Source organism: Vespa mandarinia, chromosome 6 (assembly GCF_050613455.1).
Source record: "Vespa mandarinia isolate Hongniang chromosome 6, ASM5061345v1, whole genome shotgun sequence".
NCBI classification, from domain to species: Eukaryota; Metazoa; Arthropoda; class Insecta; order Hymenoptera; family Vespidae; genus Vespa; species Vespa mandarinia.
In genome coordinates this window covers 7,645,851-7,670,889 of record NC_140815.1, presented here as the reverse complement: position 1 = coordinate 7,670,889, position 25,039 = coordinate 7,645,851, and the positions used below count along the sequence as shown (strand labels likewise).

General features: G+C 31.8%; 3 protein-coding genes across 6 annotated transcripts; 2 read left to right on the top strand and 1 right to left on the bottom strand.

The window, feature by feature from the left end:
• The first annotated feature begins 237 nt into the window (after positions 1 to 237).
• ine (solute carrier family 6 member inebriated) lies at positions 238 to 14,660 on the top strand. 3 transcript variants are annotated; one of them, XM_035864695.2, is made up of 13 exons: positions 238 to 901; positions 2,455 to 3,074; positions 3,383 to 3,709; positions 7,837 to 8,027; positions 11,126 to 11,260; positions 11,529 to 11,754; positions 11,884 to 12,151; positions 12,420 to 12,648; positions 12,871 to 12,983; positions 13,077 to 13,217; positions 13,310 to 13,510; positions 13,642 to 13,818; positions 13,922 to 14,660. In XM_035864695.2, the coding sequence occupies exons 2-13, from the start codon at positions 2,503 to 2,505 to the stop codon at positions 14,093 to 14,095; spliced, it is 2,754 nt and encodes a 917-aa protein (XP_035720588.2). In that variant the 5' UTR covers positions 238 to 901; positions 2,455 to 2,502; the 3' UTR covers positions 14,096 to 14,660. The 3 variants fall into 3 exon arrangements, with proteins under 3 accessions (XP_035720588.2, XP_035720587.2, XP_035720586.2); XM_035864694.2 differs by having other exon boundaries at positions 2,447 to 3,074; XM_035864693.2 differs by having other exon boundaries at positions 238 to 944; positions 2,447 to 3,074.
• Positions 14,661 to 15,420: 760 nt separating this feature from the next.
• LOC118440932 (1-phosphatidylinositol 4,5-bisphosphate phosphodiesterase) lies at positions 15,421 to 21,265 on the top strand. Its single transcript, XM_035864692.2, has 20 exons — positions 15,421 to 15,662; positions 15,769 to 15,828; positions 15,909 to 16,049; positions 16,194 to 16,273; positions 16,366 to 16,501; positions 16,597 to 16,697; positions 16,778 to 16,944; positions 17,081 to 17,291; positions 17,392 to 17,650; positions 17,742 to 17,933; positions 18,020 to 18,185; positions 18,292 to 18,449; positions 18,595 to 18,798; positions 18,914 to 19,112; positions 19,208 to 19,378; positions 19,461 to 19,601; positions 19,696 to 19,870; positions 19,995 to 20,198; positions 20,419 to 20,665; positions 20,944 to 21,265. The coding sequence occupies exons 1-20, from the start codon at positions 15,492 to 15,494 to the stop codon at positions 21,010 to 21,012; spliced, it is 3,252 nt and encodes a 1,083-aa protein (XP_035720585.1). The 5' UTR covers positions 15,421 to 15,491; the 3' UTR covers positions 21,013 to 21,265.
• Positions 21,266 to 21,442: 177 nt separating this feature from the next.
• On the bottom strand, positions 21,443 to 24,478 carry AQP (aquaporin). Of its 2 annotated transcripts, XM_085657834.1 has the most exons (6): positions 24,289 to 24,478; positions 23,964 to 24,164; positions 23,361 to 23,654; positions 22,944 to 23,218; positions 22,275 to 22,413; positions 21,443 to 22,166 (listed from the first exon to the last, which is right to left on the bottom strand). In XM_085657834.1, exons 3-6 carry the CDS (start codon positions 23,539 to 23,541, stop codon positions 21,970 to 21,972), a joined length of 792 nt encoding a protein of 263 aa, XP_085513960.1. In that variant the 5' UTR covers positions 23,542 to 23,654; positions 23,964 to 24,164; positions 24,289 to 24,478; the 3' UTR covers positions 21,443 to 21,969. The 2 variants fall into 2 exon arrangements, with proteins under 2 accessions (XP_085513960.1, XP_085513961.1); XM_085657835.1 differs by having other exon boundaries at positions 23,361 to 23,516; positions 23,964 to 24,477.
• Positions 24,479 to 25,039: the final 561 nt, after the last annotated feature.

Here is a 25,039-nt window from a genome sequence, read left to right as displayed (position 1 = left end):
AATTATAACAATGTAACAAATGATCACTTATTAAGTTTCGCGAATATCTTTAATTTTTATATGCTTTCGATTGCGACCGTTCGTATGATCCTAAGAGACTTGTAATCATCATCGTAGTGTTCACGCGTGATTGCTCGGCAATGTCCGATCAGAGACGGGAACGATCGGATCGACTTGGGAGCATTTGGCTTATCATCGGCAGCGTTGTGCGCAGTCGTGCGACGCGTTGGCGGCGTTTCGTACGCGACAGCGCGCTTGCGTGCTTGATGCGCTGTATTCGCGTTCGCGCTCGCGCTCATGCTCGCGAGTCGCGGCACGCGATCGGCGCGCACACAACGCCGCGCGACGTTGTGTCGTGTGTGTCCAACGTGTTGGCTCGCGTTACGACTCATCCTGTCCTTTTTTTCCCTCGTTTTTTTTCCCTTCCTTCCTCTCCTCCTTTTCTTTTTTCTTTTTTTATTCTATACCCTAACGATTCGTTCGAACCATCGTCCTTTTGATTTTTTCTCCTTGGATCCTATCTCCGCCCACACCGGAAATTCGCTCTCGCCACGGACGTTCTCTCGCGGCGCTATTCGAAAGTGTCTTTCTTTTTTATTAATTATCTCGTCCCGACGCACACGTGTTTGTGTGCCGTGCCTCTACGAACAACTATCTCTCTCTCTCTCTCTCTTTCTCTCTCTCTCTCCCTCTTTCTGTCTCTCTTTCTTTCTTCCTCACACTTATACGTGTTTCTTTCTCTTTCTTTATCTTTCTTTTTCTTCTTTTTGCCTTTCTCTCTCGCTCTCTACGTGTACGAGTAAATGTTATCTGTACCTTCGTCAGAGAGAAGGCACTCATGGGTTTCAGTCGCGCTATTGGAATGCACTTAATCCGGTCGAGGCCCCCTGCGATGTGACAGGTATTTCACCTGATAACACGTGATTTCATCTACGGCGTTCCACGTAAGGAGCATCTCTCACTTTCTCTCTCTCTCTCTCTCTCTCTCTCTCTTTTGTTTCAATTCTAGAGATTAAATCCGTTTATCGCGTTTCACAGTATTTTCCTTTGTATAGTCGTCTAATTTCTTGACGTTTTCATTAACCGGCCATATGAATCGACCTTCCCCTCGTTATTCTGATCCACGATGATAGGACTCGATGGTCGTTGAGTCGTGGGTGCGGATCGGTTCGAATATAACCGAGGAGAACGTTATCGTCGACAGGATTTTCGATTTTCCATTTCTCTTGTGAATATTGTTTTTTTTACCATGCAAAAGGATCGATCAAAATGAACGTTAATCATCGATTTATCTTATAAAAATATATATTTTATTCTTAAATCGTATTGCCCATAACAACACGATGTCATTTAGATAATGCCGTTTAGAGATTTTTAAATTTTTAAGAGAAAACTTTTTTTATTATTTATCCTCCTCTAATAACGTAATAAAATGTTTTCCCTTTAACGTTTAATAAAATAGGATCATAGTTGGTACAGGAAATATTATAGAAAAAAAAAGGTATTGCTAACGAATGCATTCCCTAATTCGTTCTCTAACATCATCTTTTTTTTTTCCTTGAATATTTATAATATTTTATAATTTACGATTACGATCTAATGAAAAACATTTTTCTTTTTAGAAGATTATGTTTAAGATTAAATTTTTTTAGCTTGAAAGAAAAAGAGAGTAAAATGATATGTTAACGATATTTTAACGATATACATATATATATATATATATATATATATATATATATATATATATATGAACTATAAGGATAATCTGTTTAAATGTTTTAACACTTATGTATTTTCTAGCAAATTTATCTTCTTTATTTTCGATCTTGATAGTTCGAGATCGATCAATATTTTGACACGTCGATCCCGTTAATACATTGATGCAATATATCTATAATGACATTATCACGATTTATCGCGATTTAAAAGAATATACTTCTCTTGATTTTTTTTTCTTTTTTTTTTTATGCGAAGTAAATATAACACTTTTTATTTAACCGATATGAGATAAATATTTCATATCTTTTATTATGTGAGCTGGCTTTAAGCTTTCTTACTTAAAGATAAAGAACAAATAGCTTAGCATTAAAGCATTACGTATTTTTAACATACAGTTTTATTATTTTACTCAAACGATCAATAATTATTATATCATATAGATAAATTGTAAAAACTAGATATTGATGAATAATTCTTTTTTTTTTTTTTCTTTTTCTTTTTACAATTTTATAAATTCTCAAAGAATTATGTTATTATACGTTTGAAAAATATAAAATAAAATCGCTCTTATTTCTAAATACGCAGCGAATATAACTCGATCCTTCTCAAAGAGAAAAAAATACAAGAAGGAGCGAGAGCGAAAGAGAGAGAGAGTAAAGACAAGTTAAACTCGCACGTGGAACGTAGATACCGGACGTAATTCGCTCAAGCGGTTCATCCACCTCAGTGTTTCAGGGTTGATACGCTCGAAACGACTAGATTCTACCTGAGAGTCATGCTATTATGGACATCAGCGGCGGCAGTAACGGTAGCGGCGCAAGTAGCAGCCACAGTAACTGTGGTCCTCTGACGATTACCGACGTTGGCAACAATAAAAATTGCCAACCAACTAAACAACAACACGGCAACAACGGACGTTTACAAAGTGTTCGAAAGATGAGCACGATGCATGAAGAAGAGGATGGTTCGGACGACGTCGATCCGGATGTCGTTAAAAGTGCCCAGCAGCAACAATATCATCATCCTCATTCTCATCATCATCATCCTCATCATCATCATCATCAACAGCAGCAGCAGCAGCAGCAGCAGCATCATCAGCATCAGAATCAGCATAATCACCTTATTCACGGTCATCATCGAGAGTCACAGCAAGATGTCGATTCAGATTCACCGTGCGAGGAGAGGGGTCGGCTTTTGAGTTCCGCTGGCTCTTCCAGGAAGGCTAGGATCAGCCAAGCCAAGATTCTCACTGGATACGATCCCGAACTCAGATTAGGTTCCAGCGGACATAGCGGCAGTACCGACAGTGTTCACGACAGGTCTCAACCGAGACTTCATCAATCGAGACCGATCATGTAATACTTCGATATTCTCTAATATATTTAATATCTTTTCTTTTTTTTTCTTTTTCTCTTCATTTTTTTTTTTTTTAAATATTTTTCTCGATAATCAATGACGACAAATCTGTTCGTTGGTAAAAAGATTTCAAGATGGATCAATTATTAAAGTGATACGAGACACTATCGTTATTTGTTTTTGAATTCTGGAAATTCTATATTTGCTTAATTACGTAACAACGATGCAATACGAAAGAACACGATATTTGGAAGAATTGAAATTTTTTCTTTTTTTTTTTTTTTTTGTTTTTTTTTTCTTTTTCCAGATCGAACGAGCAGTCGGGAAGAAGCACTCGTGGCGTCGATCATCACGTTACTCGTCATCATCGTTATCCAAGTATGCGTTCGTTGAAATCAAACGCCACGATGGACGAACACCATCATCATTATCATCAACATCAACCACCAGCCGCTAGCTGGGCCTCAATCGTTTTTTCTGATGGCAACGGCCAGGTTGGTCGTCCATTCACCGATTCCGTTTCCATACGCTCTCTAGCATCGATCGGCATGGGCTCTTCTGACGGGCGGAAGCTCACGATACGTAGAGTTCCTACTTCGCCGTCGGAGCTTCTTAACTTGGTACATCCGCCGCCGTAAGTGACCACATTACCTACGATCCTCTCGCTATCCTAGCATCTTCGATATGAATTACGATATCTTTTCCCTTTTTCTATCGGTATTTCATTAAATTTTATTCGTTCAAGTCAAACTTCTAATACTTTTAATTTCTATAGAAATCATCAGTAAAACGAAAAGTTGATCTGAATATCGAAGAATAAAAAGAGTGCATATATTTTTTGCTCTTTTTTGTCCCCTAGTTTACTGAAACTAATCATCGGAATTATTGCTTATAACAATTCATACGAAAAATAGTTTGTATTTTTATTTAAAAAAAAAATATATATATATATATATTAACATAAAAAAATAGTGTTATAATGCATGCGTAATGAATGTTGTGACGCATTATAATAATGCATGTGCTTTGTTAATTTTAACACGTGGAATTTGTTTAGTTTAATGTTTTGAAAAAATCCGAATATAATATTTACTTCATTGTTTTAATCGATCGATTTTTTTAAAATGCGCTTCGATTTTCACTTATAATTTTCTCAAACAAAATACGGAAACGAGATTCCTAAGCGAAATGAAAATTAAAACACGTCATGTTTGAGATAGTTAAATAATCTATCTCATTCTGCGTGGTTCCATCATCCATGAAAGAGCACATCCCTGTCATAAAGATGTCACATTTCTCTATTTTTTTTTTTTTCAACTGAGCGTCAACCTGCCGTCATGTGTATGAAGCATACGCTAACGTTGAGCGTTTCTTTAACACGTACAGTGTACACACTGATACAAATTTATATGCGTATCTATTTTAAACAAACACTATATTTATTCTGATGAGTGATTTATAAATAAAACGAGTTGTTTTCTTACATAAAAAAAGAAAAAAAAATTATTTTTAGTTTCGACGATTAATAAGGAAAATAAAACAAGCTTTATTTCAGATCTACTGAAATCGAGTGAATAAAAAAAAAAAAAAAAAAAAAAAATTAGTGCATGATAAATCATACGATCCTAACGATTTATTGCGGATTAAGAAACATGAACCAATTAAAATAAATCATTTTTTTTTCTTTCTTCGAAAATAAAATATAAAATGGGAAACGCGATAATACCAATTTATCATGAAAATAAGAAAGAAACGAAAAAGGAAAGGATACGAGAACGAGGAGAAGAGGTATGAATGTCACGAGAGTTTTCGCGGCCACTCGTTAATGCGATGAACAAACATTATAACGCAAGAAGGTGGCTCGGTAACTTGTGTTGGCATAAAAATAAGACCACTTCTTGATTCGTATGTCAGTTTAAAATTGGAATCTCTAGGTGTTGTAGGTAGAAAAACGATTCCGTGCTTGTATATCTACATAAGTACATACATTCGTATATATATATATATATATATATATATATATATATAATACATATTTATATAATATATATATATATATATGAATACATATTTTTGACACGGGTCTCGATTCTCTCAAAGTTTTATATACTTCGTGAGTGTTACTTCTTTGTGCCTTGTTTATCCGAGGATTATGATTTAAACTTCTATTGTAAATATACATATATATATATATATATATATACACATATGTATATGCATAGATATCACATGTATACAGATACGTATGCGTTAACATTCTCGTTCGCCACGCGTTAAAGCTAAAAGAGAAGCAGTTTTAGGGTAAACAATATAACGATTAATAAATGTTTATTGCATGTGCCAAGAGAAATAGCAATAAATGTCGCGCGTTACATTTATTACGAGATAAAAGAGTGATGGAGAAAATTTGAAAGATACAAAAATCTTTTTCTCTCTTAGAGATAGCTAAAAGTCAAACTTTCTGCTGTACTCCTTTTATTTTAGTTCAGAAATTCTGTGCCGACGAAAAAGATAGATAGATAGATAGAGAAAAAGAGAAAGAGATAGAGAGAAAGAGAAAAAGAGAGAGAGAGAGAGAGAGAAAAAAAGAGAGAGGGAAAGAGAGAGAAAGAGAAAGATAGATAGATAGATGAGGTGTACTTCTGAACTACTAGTGAAGCGTGGTCTCGTCATCCAGAGACTGCAATTCCGCCGTATTGTCCCAGAGACGTAAGTGGATAATAGGTGTACAATGTAAGCCCCGTACTTTTGTTGCAAGTAGGTGTACATACATTGTTGTAGCTGTCCTGTTTCTTTCATTGTAAATGATGGTATACGTTATATTTAAAGCGATGTCATGTTTTTGCATTTCGAATTCTTTGTATGTATAATATGTATGTATAATATGTACGTATTGTATGTATGTATGCATGCACCTACGTTGAAAACTATTGCTGCCTATTTTTCTTTTCTTTTCTTTTTCTTTTTTTTTTCCTCTTCTTTATTTTCTTTTCTTATTTTTTTCCAAGAAAGATCTATCAAGGAACGTCTTTCTTCCTTCCCTCCTCGCCATACATACGTACAAAGAGTATTATGTAGATATTAAACAGAATTTTTAATTATTCGTAAGAAGATTGATGTGTCGCTCGTTAGAAACGTTCCCCAACATGTATATACTTGGACTAACTCATTTCATATCGACAAAACATGATTAATGTGTGTTATACGTTCGTTTACATATAATATTATTTTTATATGCATACTCATCGTTTCCTATCCCCTCCGTCTCCACCTCTTATCCCTCGAAGTAGATATAAATTGTCGATTATTAAAAAAGAAAAAAAGAAAAAAAACATATGTCGGATGAGAAAATATGTACCCAGTTGTGCGTATGTATTCATTAATGTTATGTACATACGTTTAAGTAGTTTCTCGTCGAGTATCGAGTACATGTATGTATGTATGTATGTATGTATGTATGTATTTATATATATATATATACATATATATATACGATCGTAACTCCTCGTTTGATCGTTTAAGCCCTGACACACAGCAGCGCCTATTTCGCGCGCTTCGTATTATAAATAATAATTATTGTAGAGAGAGGGGTTCGGTTAAAAAAAAAAAAAAAAAAAAAAAAAAAAGAAAGAAAGGCATACAAAATTCTTTTTTTTTCTTTTCTTTGTTTTTTCAATTTTTACCACTTACATAATATAATATAAGTAGATATATCGAGTATGACAAGGTCATAGCACGGAACGCGTTTCTCTACTTAATTGATCCTACTCGATCTACTTACCCTTTAACAAGGCTTTCCTCTTCACACGAGAAATTCCTCCAGAGAGTGAGAGAGTGAGAGAGAGAGAGAGAGAGAGAGAGAGAGAGAGAGAGAGAGAGAGAGAGAGAGAGAGAGAGAGAGAGAGACGTAAACAAACTCGTTTGAAGAAGTTTAACATCCAACGAAATTTCTAAATCTTTCGTTATTTCATACAAATATTCCTTTTTTTTTCTATTTTTCCATTCGTCCATAATATTAGATGCTATTATAATGAATCAAAAAAATCATTTATCTTTATCCTTATTCATAAAGATTTACGAAAGAACAAATTTATATTTATATTGAGAGTATATGGTTATGTATTTACAAAATAAATACGAGCACTTTAAATGAATCACTTTAATTATAATTTCAGATAAGTATATGTATGGCGATGTTACATTCCTTTGAATATGATTTCTAGTTTTTCTAATGCGAACATTTAAAAAGAGCGGCTTTTGAATATGAAAGAAATCGAACACGGATTGTTACACGCCTGTCGTATGTTAATCCAAGACATATTTAATGACATCTGCGTGGCCTGCAACCTGATATTTTGACGCGAATCAATTTTATGCTTGCACATCTGCTTACCGATAATAATGGCAACATAATGTTGAAATACTCGTTAAAAATAAACGAACGAACGTGTCTATCTAATCTTCTTTATTGTTTATATTACCATGAATATCGATAAAGAAAAAGTAGGACCGAACGACGAGGATTGCCTTGTCCTGAATTTGAAACTTACGATTAAATTATTTGTGACGTTACTAGTTAAGAAAATATTTATCAGATGAAATACCATGCGTAAGAGACCTTCTATTTCTGGAATAATGAAAAATACATATCGATGTACATACCGTTTGTAATGCTACCTATCTATCCTCGTATTATTCCATTTACATGATCCTATTTATTTTCTACAACTCGACTCGAAACTGTCACGTTTGTTTGTTCAGCTCCATCGAGGATGATCTATCCACGTGTACGAGTTACGACGATGGCGAAGGCGAGGATCCTGGAGATTATCGACAACCTAGAAGACCACATTGGGCTAATAAAGTTCAATTCGTCCTTGCTTGTATCGGTTACTCAGTTGGCTTAGGAAATGTTTGGAGGTTTCCTTATTTGTGTTACAAAAGTGGTGGTGGTGAGTATATTTGCACGTACATATATATACACCTATCTTTTTTTTTTATAAACAAATATTAAAAGTTTATATATTATTACTATAATGGTATAATAAAAGTATATAAAAAAGGTATAGTAAAATATATAGTATAATAAAATAAAATAAAATAAAATAATATAATATATTATACACACACACACACATATATATATATATATATATATATTTATACGCTGTCTCTCTCTTTTTATTTTATTTTATTATATTACATATTACAGTATAGTACAGTATAGTATATAGTACATGGTTATATTTCATATTCAATAAGATATAAAACGAAGAAAGGTATTAAAAGTAAATAAATAAACAAATAAATAAACACGGACATTCACACCAAATATTACTTATCTCGTGCGAATACCTTTTTGTAGATTATCGTTACGTCATTTGAAAGATCCAAAAACAGATTCGCCTACGTCAAATAAATTCTCCTTGTGTCGTCACGTATCTTTCGTGATTAGAGTCATGATGATAAGAGAGAGAGAGAGAGAGAGAGAGAGAGAGAGAGAGAGAGAAAAAAAGAGAGAGACGACGTTTATTTTTCGCATCATTGATTGTGCGAAATACGTCACGGACACCTGTGATCACTTTAAGGCATCGTAAGTTCTAAATACTCCTAAGAGTCGGTCTTTCTTTTTCTTTCTCTCTCTCTCCTTTTTTCTTTTTCTTTTTCTTTTTGCAAGATAATAAATCTAAAGAACATAAGACGCTACCGAAGGTATTACGAGATACATATGTACGTTAAGAGATTAGGATTGTAAAGAATGGTACACAAAAAAGTGAACGGATGAGATCAAACTCGAGAATTATTTTCTAACATGATGACAAATGATGATTTCTTTTCATTCTTAATCTATTCGAGTTGAAGAATTACCACAGTTGTTAATCAATGTAGTTAGTAACTTTTTAAAAGTAATATTTTATTTTATTTTTCTGATCTTCTCTCTCTCTCTCTCTCTCTCTCTCTCTCTCTCTGTCTTTCCTCCCTTGGCTGCCTCCCTTCCCAGCCTCTATATTCAACCGATAACTTGAAAATATGAACCAATCCACGAAACTCATAGATTAGATTTTTAATTCATTATTTCTCGACATTCACCGGTCGGTTCCGGCCAATTAAATAGTAGTTCCATACCATGTTCATGAGTAATACAAAATTATATCCGACGGTAAATATAAAGTACATGTTTTATATATATATATATATATATATATATATATACATATATATGTATGTATACATTTTCTAATATTACGTCAACGAGAATTAAAGTTGTTATGAAGGTACAGTAATATTTGAACATAGAGCGCTAATATATATACACACATAGAATGTGTTTTGCGTGTTTATTATAGAACACGTTTTAAATCAGACTTGCATGAAAATTCGAGGCCAAGGAATTTAAAACAGAATTGTTATCATATATACCTAATTGCATACATACATGCATACATATATATATATATATATATATATATATATATATATAGATAAATATATATGGATATATATGTACGTATGTACTTACTTAAGTACATAGATACTTCGAGATATCCTTAACGTAATCGAGCTCTCTCTCTCTCTCTCTCTTTTGTATCTTGTTGCTGTTAATCTTCAAACTCTGAAAGAGCACTCGTCCTCCGGACGTAGTGGCGCAATTCGTTCTCTCTCTCTCTCTCTCTCTTGGAACTTGATACATGACCTTGATAGAACTCGGTTACACCGGAGGAGCGTAACACCGTAAATGATTTCAATGACACCGGTGGAAATAATCGGACTGAGAGTATAATTTTGTTCGGTCTCACCGTTCGTTTGAATTGAGAGAGAGAGAGAGAGAGAGAGAGAGAGAGAGAGAGAGAGAGAGTAAGAGAGAGAGAGAGAGAGAGAGAGGTAGACAGATGGAAAGAGAAACTGAGAGAGAAAAAGAGAGAGAAAGAGCGAGAGACAGAGAGCCGTGCAGCCGGAAAATGAGATCGGATGCCGCGGACTGATTTGCACCGACGAGAAATAAGTACTATTCTCAAGCTCTCGGATGCTCGTTAAAGAGATATTAAGAGATGTTAAAGAGATAAAAGATTCGGTCTTGAAAATCTACGAGGAAACATAATGATAGAGATCAAACATCGTGATCAAAACGTTATGTTTGTGCCCATCGTATCCATGTGACGATGGGAGGAGGGCGGGGAGGGAATAGGTTAGGAGAGAGGGATTAATACTTCGACTTGTTGTAACCATTTAAATTTTCTCACGTTTATCTTATTATTAGAATAATCGTGAATATGACAATTATAAATTGATCACGAATAAAGAGAGATATATTATTAGAAATTTATTAGAAAGATAATTATATTTGATAATTATATTTGATTGATTTATTTCTTGGAATAATGCGTTATATTCCTTGAAGGAGATTGAATTTTTCACGAGATAACACGTGTCTCTTAGCGATAAGATTCATTTGCCAATGTATATAAATTTTTGTATGATTCTTCGGGAAAACAATTCAAAACGATCTTCCGGGGTTTTTACAAATGATACACTAATTATATTATTAAATGTATCGCATACGGTACTTTTTTAAAAGAATGGATTAATTTGCCTTCCCAATTTACTTCGCCATACTCGAGACTATTCTTTCCTGTTAAATTAAATCGTAATCCGTAACAGTGATCATCGTTTATTACGAATAAAGAGTTATATCCAGTGACCTTGGAACTACCCACGATGCGACGATTAATGTAGAGTAGCATTACGTACGAGTTGCCTTAACGAAGCATCTAATAAATCCATCGTAGTGATTTAATATCGGTTACCTAATGAATCTGGCTGTTAACTTAAACAAATGAAAAATCTTTGTTGTTCGTTATAATATATTGTGGTATTCAAGTTCATCGAATCAAAAATATATTCAAATACAATTTACGATAAGTCTTTGTTAAGTTCTCGATAGATTGAGAAAATTTAACGGATTGGGAAATTTTCTAAATCAAGAATTTAATATAATGTTTCAGATGATTTAATGTTTCTTTCTTTCTTTCTTTTTTTTTTTTACATGCAGGAGTATTTCTGGTACCTTACTTCCTAATCCTCGTTGTTTGCGGAGTACCGTTATTATACATGGAACTCAGTATAGGACAATTTACAAGACGAGGACCGATCGGTGCCCTTGGTCAAATATGTCCGCTCTTCAAAGGTGAGTTTGAATAGTAATAAAAAAATATATTAGATCTTGTCATAAGAAATTTAGAACGATTACGAAAAACTTGACGTTTGATCTCGACGAAGTTTAATTCGTTAAAGCGTAGACTAAGAATGAGTGCAAAAATTGTCACATTAACTTGACCTGGTTAATTAACGATATTAAACTCTATCGAGGCTTGGTAACTCATTTATCCTTAAGAATATTTTCACGTGTATATTCTTTTCTTCTTCTTTTTTTTTTCTTTTTTTCTTTTTCATAGGAGCCGGATTATCATCAGTGGTGATATCTTTTCTAATGTCGACCTATCACAATGTGATTATAGCATACGCTATATATTACTTTTTCGCTGCGTTCAGAGCCCACCAACCATGGTCAGATTGTGATAATTCGTGGAACACAGCTGCCTGTTGGTTGCCAATTAATGGTTTCGTTGATAATCGAACTCGTCTCAATGCCTCAAAGACACCGTCCGAAGATTTTTTCGAGTAATTTCCGAGCAAACGCGCGTAAATCCTTTATTAAGTGCTTTTGATCCTTATTTATTGGGACGATAGTTCAATTCTTTCTTTTTTTTTTTTTTTTTTTTTTTTTTTCTTTCTTTACATTATTTGCAGTAACAAAGTCCTTCAGATCAGTAGCGGCATCGAGGAACCTGGAGCACTGAGGTGGGAACTCGTAGCTTGTCTGATAACAGCCTGGATCATGGTATACTTCTCAATTTGGAAATCTATCAAATCATCGGCACAAGTAAGGTATCTCACGGCAACACTACCGTTTCTTCTAATTGTCGTCTTTCTTACACGGTCCCTCACCCTCGAAGGTGCCGACAAGGGCCTTCAATTTTTCTTCCATCCACGCTGGGAACTACTTGGCGACGCAAAGGTATATGGCAAAAAAAAATGGAATCTATAAACGTTCTCTATATATTCATACCTATAGTCTATAACAATTTTTATAATAATGAACTTTCATAATCAACCTTTTAATTTTAATTTTAATTAATGATCATCTCTCCGTTAGAAAGAATTCGCTTTTTTTTTCGAATTTTGACCGATCTTTAAAGTCAAACATCGTTAACGTCACACTAATCTCTGTTATGTAATGAAATTGTTTGAGTCGAAGGATTCACGTACGTTCTCGTGACTTTAAGGTATGGATCAACGCCGCGGCACAGATATTCAACTCCGTCGGTATCGCATTCGGTTCGATGATCTGCTTCGCTAGTTACAACAAATTTCACAATACCATTCTAGTGGATACCGTAGCGGTTTCTCTGATTAATGCGTGTAGCAGCTTGCTCGTTGGGATCTTTTCGTTCGCGACAATCGGGAACATCGCAAGAGAACAAAACATGTCTGTCGAAGCGGTACTTAGCGACGGTAAGTCGCTCTCGATATTTACAATTCGAATTATCAATTAGATTATAAAAGTTTCTTATTTTGATCGATCGTTTTAATCGATCGAAAAGTAAGAATCAATCAAATTCGAAGGAGACGACATATATTTTGTTTAATACAATTTTATATCTCTCCTCGAATATAATCGTCAGATTAACGTCAGTCTCCTGACATTTTATAGATAAATCATAATTTCCGTTAAAGGACCTGGTCTAGTATTCGTCATCTATCCGCAAGCTCTAGCCAAGATGCCAGCGTCTCAACTCTGGGCTGTATTATTTTTCTTCATGATGGTATGCCTTTCACTGAACAGTCAGGTAAATAAAAGTTCGACTTTTTAAGTTTTTAAACGTTAATACCTTTTAATACCTTCGAATAAAAATCTAATCGTTATATCTAATCATTTATAGTTCGCTATAGTCGAAGTCGTAGTGACATCGATTCAAGATGGATTTCCAAATTGGGTTAAACGTCGTCTACTCTGCCACGAGATGTTGGTACTTGTGATATGCGTTGTTTCTTTCCTCTTTGGATTACCCAACATCACGCAGGTAATCATCAATTTTGCATACCGATAGTCCATTGTTTGTATAATGTAAATGTCAAATGAATCATTTCATTATAATGCTGTTTACTTTTTCAGGGAGGAATTTATTTCTTTCAACTAATAGATCACTACGCAGCGTCTCTCTCGATCATGTTTTTAGCTTTCTTCGAAGTCTTTGCCATATCTTGGTGTTACGGCGTTCGAAGATTATGTAACAATGTCAAGGAAATGACTGGGAGAGTACCTTCCATGTATTTTCAATTTTGTTGGCTCGTAGCGGCACCCCTTCTCATACTGGTAAAAATATTTTTTATTATTATTTATTATTATTATTATTATAATTATTAATAATTAAATTTTTTGTTCCTTTCTCGATCGTTTGATCGATCGATCGATCGATTCTTCATTTCTTCGTGTTTACGTTTCAGGCTGTATGGGTTTTCAGTTTGATCGACTATGAACCACCAACTTATCGAAACGGTGAATACGAATATCCATGGTGGGCGGAAGCTATAGGTTGGGGTATAGCATCTCTTTCTTTGATTTGCATTCCAGCTTTTGCCATCTACGTGTTCATTAAATCCGACGGCAATACTTTCTCCGAGGTATATCACATGTTTCGTTATAACATTTCAGAATTCTTCGAATTGATAAATAAGTGTAACCACGCGCGCCTTTATTTCACTTCGACTTCATATTTATTTTTAGAAATTAAAGAACTCCATCAAGCCTCACTTTGAAGCGTGCAAACTTTGCGGACAGGAATATTGCCAGGAACCTATGCACAATCTAGAGGAAGAAACGGCGAAGGATCCACAACAGGATATGATTAATCCAATTCAATTAAATGCGAATTATCTTCTCTCGAAACCACAATCATGATGTCATGTAAACATATTTTTGAAATAATTTCATGAATCATCGAATCGATCGAGATCGCAATCGTTGTGTATATATATATATATATATATATATATATTCACACTAAACGAGATGATGCATAAATACTCTCGAGGAATCTTTATCGATCAAATCGAGCAAATGCATCTTCTTATCTCCAAGCTAAATGCGTCATTTGAAAATAAACCCATCGATATCTAAGATCATCGATCATTCATTTATATTTGCATTTCATCTTTTAAATCGGGAGGAAAAAGTATAATGTTGATTTTTAGAAAAATAATTACAAGCAGTATAAAGAAAAAAAAAATCGATAAATGAATTTCTTACAATATCAAATTTCGAGTGATGGGACGATTGCATTTACAGCCTTCGATAACTTGCTTCGTGTAAAACTCATTTCGTTAGAAATAAAAATAGATAACACTTAATGAATAAATTTTTGTAACATGAATAGTTAGATGCGATATTACGACAGTAAAACGAGAGAAAAAGGAAAAAAAAAAGAGAGGAAAGATTAATCAATAAATAAATCATGTAAAATAGCGATATAGTCAAGAACATGAGTTGTACACAAAGAAGAATACAATTTTTCAGTCGTTAATTAATGTCCACATTCCTTTCTGTAAAATATAGTATATAAATAATGTAAAATTATTCATTGTAGAATTAAGACAATCTAGTTCAGTACAAAGACACGATTTTTAGGGAGATCGTCCAAGAAAAAAGATATATATATATATATATATATATATATATATATATATTTACGTATATAGTCAAGTACCAAGCAATGTAGAAACATCAGCAAATAAATAAATAATTAATTATTATGGAAATTTGATCGATATTGTGTCATTTGTAAAATTATTCGTTCAAATAAATTCAAATGTTTTTTAACCAATCTAAAACATTTCGATTACGACGAAATCCATCACGTTCCTAAACACGAGTTGTAAAATAGTTATCGTAGTTGTCAAGGTTGAACTCGTCGAAGCCGTACATCAAAGTTTGTCTTACTTTATAGCAATCAATTTTACCATATTAGAATGTATTTGATAAAATCTATCCAAGTAAATGTAAAAGTTGTATATAACGAACGATTAATCTCTTTGCATAATTAGAAACGTTAATTTCACGTTAGATTTGATATAATGAAAACGCTTATATAAGTTTGATATTCCATTTCAATGACCGGACGATGGTCGATCCGTATACGGATCACGAGGGAATCCTCATATATTGTAAATTGGATTAAACTAATTGCGTTATGCATGTCTAGGGCAAGTTGTTATACCGTTCTGAAAATCGTTTCATTCGAAATCACGGAAAACTCAAGTTCACTTCGTTCCCTGTTTGATAGGAACACCTGTGAAATATGACGAAAAAGTTTGAATTTAATTGGCGAATAGAAGTACCAGAATTATTGAGAAATGGTTCGATATTTGATAGATGGTTTGAGGATAAGGAAACGACCGAATATGAGCCTAATTGTATGTTTAAAGTCGACGAGTATGGTTTTTTTATCTCTTGGAAAAGTGACGGAAAGGTAAACTGGATAATATTCATTAATTTTAAAAGATAAAATCTATTTTATTTGTTCTTATAAAATTAAATCAAAAGTATCATGCATTATACCCTTTAATATTATGTAGGATGGTGATGTGATAGAGTTGGCTCAGGTCAGTGACATTCGTTACGGTGGAACTCCTAAGGTAATTACATTTAGAAAATGAACTCTTTGATTTGACCATATCCATAATCGTTTCAATATACTTGCAAATTTTTTATTTAGGATCCAAAGTTATGTAACAAGTTAAGTAAACACGGGAATTTAGAGCAATTGGATGAAAAAAGTTTAACTATATGTTCAGGCATTGATTATACCAATATACATTATCAGCACGTGGTATGTGCCGATGCAAAAACAGCAAAGGTAGAAATTTATTTGTGTGTATGTGTATGTGTATGTATATGTGTATGTGTATGTGTGTGTATATATATAAACAATTATATATGTAGGATTAATATAAACTTATCAATGACATGGAAAGTTTATATTTAAACGATTAATTGACAGGATTGGCAAGCTGGTTTACGATTGATTACACATAATACAAAAGCAAGTAATGTATGTCCAACGATCCAATTAATGAAGCAGTATGTATTGATTAAAATCATAATCAATTTACAAGGATAAAATTTTTTCATTTGTTATTTTTATTTATTTATTTCTTTTTTTCTTTTTATAGTTGGATGAGATTAAGTTGTCAAGTAGATCCAAAGGGAAAGGTTCCGGTGAAGGTAATATCAAAGACTTTTGCCTCTGGTAAAACAGAAAAATTAGTTTATCAAGGATTAGCCGACTTGGGTTTACCTAATGGAAAGGTAATTTCATTAAAAGCTAATTTCTTTTGCAGTTACACGTACTCGATATTTTAATTATTTCTATTCTTTATCATCCCTTAAAAAATTTTTTTTAGAACGATAAAATTGAACCGAGCGCGTTTACCTTTGAAAAGTTTTATAGTTTATACTTTAAAATCTGTCCTAGAAATGATATCGAGGAACTCTTCCAATCGATGTAAGTATCAAAAATATAATCTATTTTTTAATGGAAAGATCAATTTTTTTTACTCATAATTTTTTTTTTTTTTTATTCAGAACAAAAGGAAAAGCCGATTCCATAAGACTCGAACAATTGGTGACTTTTATGAATGAAAAACAAAGGGATCCAAGATTGAACGAGATTTTGTATCCGCTTTACGATGAAAAAAGATGTATAGAGATAATAAACGATTACGAAACGGACGAAAAAGCGAAATCTGAGAGTAATTATATATATATATATATATATAGATATATATGATATATAATTTTTTTTGTTCTATAATATTTCATAGAAAAAAATAATCTCTATATAAATATTAATTCAATAAAATAAATATAATAGCAATATATTTGTAGAGAGATTGACAAAGGATGGTTTCATTCGTTACTTGATGTCAGACGAAAATGCGCCAGTGTTTCTCGATAAATTAGAAGAATGGATGGACATGGACCAACCACTATCTCATTATTATATTAATTCTAGTCATAATACTTATCTCAGTGGAAGACAAATTGGTGGAAAGAGTACAGTTGAAATGTACAGACAAGTGTTGCTAGCTGGTTGCAGGTGAACTATCTTTATTCCGATGAAGATTATAATCAAAAAAAAAAAAAAAAAATATTCTTACATTTTCTCTCTCTCTCCGTTTTTTTTCTTATCCGTTTAGATGCGTCGAGCTCGATTGTTGGGATGGTAAAGGTGAAGACGAGGAACCCATAATAACTCATGGAAAAGCAATGTGTACCGATATCCTCTTCAAAGACGTCATTTATGCTCTCAGAGATACAGCTTTTGTTACATCCGATTATCCGATTATTCTCAGCTTTGAGAATCACTGCTGTCTGAAACAACAATATAAATTGGCTAAATATTGCGATGAGATATTGGGCGATTTACTTTTGAAGGAACCTTTGAAAGATTATCCGGTAATTATATTAACTAGATTATAGATATTTGTTTGTATATAATTATAAAATCAATAATTGAATCGATTATATTTTATTCGTTTGAAATTAGCTCGAACCAGGTTCTCTTTTACCACCTCCGAGTGCATTGAAACGTAAGATATTAATTAAGAATAAACGATTGAAGCCAGAAGTAGAAAAGGTAGAGCTTGAATTGTTTCGTTCGGGACAATTCGAGGCTAAGGACGAAGTAGTCGAGGATGCCAGTGCTCCGGCAGCTCCACCACCTCCAGAACCACCGAAGGTCAATTCTATCAAAATGAAAATTAAAATGACAATATAATTATCGATATTAATCATATAATTATTGAATGTAATCGATATGTTTAGGAGGAAGTAGCACCGGCTGAAGGTGCACCACCAGGTGAGGGTGGTGCTGAGGGTGAAGCACCACCTATTCAATATACAGGTAGTACAATGGCATGTCATCCTTGGTTATCGTCTATGATTAATTACGCTCAGCCAATTAAATTCCAAAGTTTCGAAACAGCCGAAAGTACGTGCGAACTAAAATTCTTTTATATTTTTCTTAAAAGCTTTAAAGCTAAATCATTTTAAATTAATATTCTCTTTCTTCTTTTTTTTTCTCTTCGTCGTCGTAGAAAAAAATATACATCACAATATGTCTTCGTTCTCCGAAACGGCAGCTTTGAATTATCTAAAAACACATTCGGTGGAGTTCGTAAATTATAATAAACGTCAAATGAGTCGTATATATCCAAAAGGAACCAGAGCTGATTCCTCGAATTATATGCCACAGGTTAGACATTCGTAATTCGATTTTTTATTTCAATTTATATTTCGAATCAATAATTAATTTTTTTTACGTAGATGAATAATAATTATAGAAATCTGATTTTTTCTCTCCTTCTTTCTTATCTTTTCTTTTTTTCTTTTTCTTTTAGGTATTCTGGAACGCTGGCTGTCAGATGGTCGCATTGAACTTTCAAACTCCAGACTTACCGATGCAATTAAATCAGGGTAAATTTGAGTACAATGGAACTACTGGATACTTATTGAAACCTGACTTCATGAGAAGACCCGATCGTAGTTTTGATCCTTTTTCCGAAGACGTGGATGGTGTTATTACTGCTCAATGCTCTGTACAGGTAAGACGTTCTTAAAAAAAAAAAAAAAAAGAAAAAAGAAAAGAAAAAAAAATATAGCTTCATAAAATAATAGAAAAAAGGTATGTTGTAAATAAGAGTTTATCAACAACGACAGATAATAGCAGGACAATTTTTATCTGACAAAAAAGTGGGTACTTATGTTGAAGTAGACATGTACGGTCTACCAGCTGATACAATAAAAAAGGAATTTAGAACTCGAATGGTACCTGGAAATGGTTTGAATCCTGTTTACAACGAGGAACCATTTCTATTTCGAAAAGTTGTACTACCTGATCTGGCTGTTCTCAGAATCGGTATAATTTAATCATAATTCCATTATCGAACTTTACCATCGATACCAATGATCAATTGTTTAATTTAAATGTCGATCGTACGTAATAACGTTTAGGTGTCTACGAAGAAAGTGGAAAATTACTCGGTCAGAGAATTTTACCACTGGATGGTCTTCAAGCTGGCTATAGGCATATATCTTTGAAAACTGAAGCTAACTTTCCAATGGCATTGCCTATGTTATTCTGTAATATCGAATTAAAGATTTATGTGCCAGATGGATTTGAAGGTAATCCCCTGCGAAATATGAAAATTTTATTTCCCCTCTTTTTCGAAAACGAAAAGAGAAATAATATAAATATGACTTGTAGATTTTATGGCCGCTCTATCGGATCCGGGTGGATTTAGTAAAGGTGCGGAGAAGCAAGCAGAAACTATGAAAGGACTTGGAATTGAACAGACCGATGCTAAAGCCGAAGCCAAAAAGAAGAAGGAGGAGGAAGCAAAGAAAGGTAAAGAAATTTGATCTGATGTAAAAATATTGATTTTTTCCTTTTTTTCTTTCTTCAAATACAAATTCAAAATTAATTAAATGATAATTCTTAGAGGAATGGAAGCCAGAACCAATTACGATAGATACATTGAAGAGAGAAAAAACTTATAAAATGGGAAAGAAGCAATTGAAGGAATTGGATACCATGAGAAAGAAGCATCAAAAGGAAAAACAAACTATGCAAAAAAATCATTGTGCGGCAATTGAGAAGTTAGTAAAGGGTAAAGAGTAAGTATCTGTTTTTCTTTTTTTTTTTTTTTTGTCATTTTCTATAAGATAAAATAAATGATAAAGATCATACATATATACATATGTATGAAAATGGATATAATTTTATTAATCATTGTCTTAGTAAAAATGCATTGATCCAAGATGCAAATGTGAAAAAAGTAATAAGCGAACAAACAGCACAATGGTCGGCAATGGTAGAAAAGCATAGAAAGGAGGAATGGGAAATGTTGAGAACCCAAACGGAAGTAGGTCGGGACGAATTCAAAAAGCTTATTGAGGTGGTTCAAGCGTCGCAAGTTAAACAGCTGCAAGCGAAACACGACAAGTAAAATTAATAGAAATTTATAATTATAAATCCTTTTTTACGTTTTTTTTTTTTTTTTCTTTTATTCTTTTCTCTTCCTCTTTCTTGTACAACACCCGCATGAAATCATCTGCAAAAAGGATGAATATCCGAGAAGTTATTTTTCATTCTGATTTAAAAGAGCACGCGATTTCTATTCTCATTGGAATAATTATTTTTATATATTTGTTTACGATCACAGAGATATCAAGGACATGAATGCAAATCAGGCTAAAGTATCCGTAGAAACGGCAAAAGAGGTGATGAATGATAAGGCCTTGAAAACAAAAGGCGATAAGGATCGAAGGCTCCGAGAGAAAAAGGAACAGAATACGAAAAAATTCATGCAAGAAAGAAAAACCGTACAAATAAAGCAAGGACGCGAAAAGGAAAAACTCAAAGTTTCGCACGAAAAACAAGTCGCCAATTTGGATAAAGATATTGATGCGGTAAGTGTTTACCTGTGTATGTATATATGTGAAATTTTATTTCTATAAATACATATTTCTCATGGTCGATTGAACTTTGGAGAAACTCTGAGAATCCCCCTTTACCTTCTTTCCCTCCATTACCCTTCCCCGGATACTATCTGTTTCTAGTTAAACTAAAAATTATATTATAATTAAATCCATGTATGATAAGGTAACTATATGTTGATTTTTAACGTAAGATTATTAAACAAATATATATATATATACATATATATATATATGTATTTATGTTTCAGACGATCGAAATGTATAAAAACGAGGCCATCCAATACGATTTGTCGTCAAAAACTGAATTTTATGTATAAATCCTTTGTCTATATCAAAAGATATTACATAATTGTTGTATTTACTTTGTAATCGTACTTAATTTATTATATTATGTTATTTATATAGATCTATTTTTCTGTTGTTTTTTCTTTTTTTTTTTTTTTTTAATACTCTTTTACATAGAAAAAAAACACAATTTCTAATGCGATATTTATTTAACAATAGTTTATTAGTAACTTTCTCTCTCCGGAGTTCGATGATGAAATTGACGCTCTGATAAAAACATGATATTTTTTTATAATGCATATACATATATATAGATGTATATATAGATGTATGTGTATGTATGTATTTACAGTAAACTTATGTCGATATATAGTTCGACTTTAATTTATTATTAATAAATAATATATCGACTTTTGTTATAAATAAAAGTCATATTGTATTACGTAATAAATCGCATTCTAATTGGACAATATTATATATATATATATATATATATAAATCAAAAATTGTTGCGTTTATATTCCTTCCTGTTGACCTCTTTGCTTAAAAAAAAAATATTTTGTGTCTAGGTGTTCGGGGTATATGTTACTTGAGGTATATCTTACTTACTATATTCACAATACATTTACAAAATCGAATTTTTATTTTTTCCATCATTCGATAAATTCGTGCTGCATGGATTTGTGAAATTAAAGATTTGTAAAATTTAATTTGTACACTCGAAATTAATTATTATTACATTATATATTAGATACGTTTTCAATAATAAAATTTGTGCGTTTTTTCTTTTTACGTTCGCTTGTCTTAACTTTTTCAATCCTTCTAAATTTAAACTTTAATGTTATACAGGGAAAAAGTTGAGAAATATTAATGTCGAGGTAATATTCAACGCGAATGAACACAAAATTAAAAATTAAGAATTAAAAAAAAAAAAAAAAAAAAAGAAAGAAAGGAAACGATGCTCGGTAAATCCCTTGAGAATATTTTTCTTAAGAAGCTTTCTCCTTTCCTCGATTTATAAAATTTTGGATAAAAGGCATGTTGTATATCCTCACAGAGGCGATAGAACCTGCACAAGCTCCTACCCAATAAACGATTACATGTTCCATAAAAGAAGTTCCTAAACAACCATATTTCAATGATGTAGCCAAAGCAGGATTGAAGTAACCGCCGGAATAATTGAATGCTATAAATAAAAAAAGAAAATTATATTATTTATATTAATATAGATATATATCTATAAATTAACAAATTTAAATTAAAAATATTAAAGAGAAAATATACACGTTCGAACCTGCGACTACTAAAGAAGTTCCAATGAAAGAATCAATAATGGTACCGAAGATTGAATTCAGGTTGCTTAATCCACGAGATACTACTCTGCATATACACGTTGCTATGCATTCTATAAATGCACCGAATATAACAGGCACCTTTAATACATGAGAAGAATAATTAAAAGATTGTCACACGATATGATTCTACTTTCTATCGTACGCGTAATGCATACTCTGTAATACATACGCGTATGCATGCTCTGCATATTCTTTGTAAATTGAATTCTTATGGTAAAGTATTATAAACATTTAATAGCTGAGATAAAAATATATATGAAAAATAATATAATAATATTATAAAATAATATAATAATAGTATAATACATTATTATTTTATTATTATTATATTATTTTTCATATAACAGTATAATAATAATAATAATAATAATAATAATAATAATAATAATAATAATAATAATAATAATAATAATAATAATAATAATAATAATAATAATAATAATAATAATAATAATAATAATAATAATACATAATATAATATTATTATATATTATTATTTTTTCACTGTGTTTCCTATACATGTATATATATATATATATTTTTTTTAATATAATAATTATTTTTGATTATACAAATGTTTTTCAATTTTTTTTTCTTTTGGTTTATACCTGCAAATCCGTGGTGCAATCTTCAAAAGCTTTATTTTTGTGAGTAGGTACGATCTCTAACGCCCACAACAATTGTATATATCTAAATACAACGAGACCACCAATAAGTTCTGCCCATATCAAGAGAAAGGCTGTGCGTAAAGATTTATTTCCTTCGACTGCTTCTTCGATATGCGTATAAGGACAGGCACTGGCATCGCCCCAATTTAAACTCCACCAAATCGTTAAAACAAATAAATATATCGCATACATGGATACTCCCCAATTATCTGCAACTATAACGCAAATCTATTTTTATTATGTGTACGCGAGCGCGCGCGTGCATATTATTTCTTTAAATTAAAAATTTAATTTAGAAAAAAAAGCTCTTTTTCTTTTTCCTTTTTTTTTTTTAATTAAAAAAAATAGGTTTCTTACTTATAATCAATTCAAAACAGGCACCGCATAATTCAGCTGTTGCTATTCCCTCGAGAAACAATGCTTGTATCAAAGGTTCCTTTATGTAATAATTGACATATCTTCTCATCCAATATGCGATTAAACTCGTCAATATAATGTAACACGTGGATACAACTAAAGCGACGATATTTTCAACCATGATAATGGATTATTACAAAATAAAAAATAAATAAATAAATAAAAATAAAAAAAAAACAAACAAAAGAAAAAACGAAACAAAAAAAGTAAAAATAAATAAGAGGAAATCAAAATCTGCAAATATAATTAATAATTAGAAACTATTAATTATAAGATAGGATATATTACGGGTATGTAAATGATATGCAATTATTAACACATTGACAAGCTATGTAATTTTGCATAAATTAATGCATATATATAAATATTTTTTTTCTTTACATTAGAATTTATTATTATTAAAAAGTAATAATTTTTAATTTTACAACTGCAATATAAATAAGCAAAAATTCAATGCCGATCATCGATGATTATTACATCGCATTCAATGTGTTAATGTAAAAAAAAAAAAAAAAGAAAAGATTATAAAAAAAGTTTACATACTTTTTCAAGGGAATAATATCGAACGAGTTCCCTCTTCTGTTTAAATACACGTCCGACTATTACAGATGATAGTGTTACAATGAAGAACTCGAATAAAAATTAAATATAACACACATTAGAAATCGGGATGTAATAATTTAAATATCTTTTTCATCTAATTTTCATTTTTTCAATGTCTTCTAACAATTATTCTTTTATATTCTAGAACACATACAACGTCAAGGGCATTATTATATTATGCAATGTATGTTATTTAGCTTCGAATAATGGTTTCAAGTTTCTCTGTATCTATTTTTCAAATTAGACGACGATCAGCTTAACTCACACGATAATAATCACCAATAAGTATCACAGTATGTCACAATATATGATAGATCATGGAAAAAGGTCAACACTTCATTACATTGATTACGATTTAATTAATTTTTTCAAGCAACACTCATATTTTATCATTTAATAATCCTTCTCGATGTGCGCACACTGCACAGAATAAGATTTAACTTGAACAAGCTATTTAAAGCGAGCAAGTAGTGACCTTAAATATTTTCTAGTTATCCGAATTTACCCGAATTATTTAATCATAGAACAGTGTAGCACAATGTTTCACAATCTTTTTACCCGATATATTTGTTTCTAATGATATCGCGATCCAAATGTTTATAATACAGAGTTTTTAGAAAAAAAAACCTGATAGATTGGAATTTATTGTATATTATTTTAAACATACGTTTTATGCTTTTAAATATAAACATAATATCGTCAACGTTTAATAATATTTTAAGATAATTATCTAATAAATTTCCTAAAAATTAATTATTTTTATTGTTTTAGCATAAGATAATAGCTATCATTTCCCATTAAAAATATTAATGCGACCCTAGCATATTGAGATACTATCATTTTAGTATATATCTAAACCATCTTTCCACAGTTTTATTTCTAAAAATCATCTCGAATATTTTTATTCTTATTCGTTATATAGTTTTAATCGGATATATGTATATTGAATTTAAAAAATAAAAAATGTCAAGTAGACAATATTACGTCAAGTAGACAATATCAAACATCGACGAAAG

What these genes read in the sequence shown, in the direction of transcription:
- ine (XM_035864695.2), top strand. Translation starts at nt 2,503, where the DNA reads ATGGACATCAGCGGCGGCAGTAACGGTAGCGGCGCAAGTAGCAGCCAC. An exon ending in CGAAGCGGTACTTAGCGACG is followed by an intron (nt 12,649 to 12,870) that starts GTAAGTCGCTCT and finishes TTTCCGTTAAAG; the next exon opens with GACCTGGTCTAGTATTCGTC. An exon ending in ACGGCAATACTTTCTCCGAG is followed by an intron (nt 13,819 to 13,921) that starts GTATATCACATG and finishes ATTTATTTTTAG; the next exon opens with AAATTAAAGAACTCCATCAA.
- LOC118440932 (XM_035864692.2), top strand. Translation starts at nt 15,492, where the DNA reads ATGACGAAAAAGTTTGAATTTAATTGGCGAATAGAAGTACCAGAATTA. An exon ending in TCTGGCTGTTCTCAGAATCG is followed by an intron (nt 19,113 to 19,207) that starts GTATAATTTAAT and finishes AATAACGTTTAG; the next exon opens with GTGTCTACGAAGAAAGTGGA. An exon ending in CTGCAAGCGAAACACGACAA is followed by an intron (nt 20,199 to 20,418) that starts GTAAAATTAATA and finishes TTACGATCACAG; the next exon opens with AGATATCAAGGACATGAATG.
- AQP (XM_085657834.1), bottom strand. Translation starts at nt 23,541, where the DNA reads ATGGTTGAAAATATCGTCGCTTTAGTTGTATCCACGTGTTACATTATA. An exon ending in CTGTTTTGAATTGATTATAA is followed by an intron (nt 23,219 to 23,360) that starts GTAAGAAACCTA and finishes TTTGCGTTATAG; the next exon opens with TTGCAGATAATTGGGGAGTA. An exon ending in AACTTCTTTAGTAGTCGCAG is followed by an intron (nt 22,167 to 22,274) that starts GTTCGAACGTGT and finishes TTTTATTTATAG; the next exon opens with CATTCAATTATTCCGGCGGT.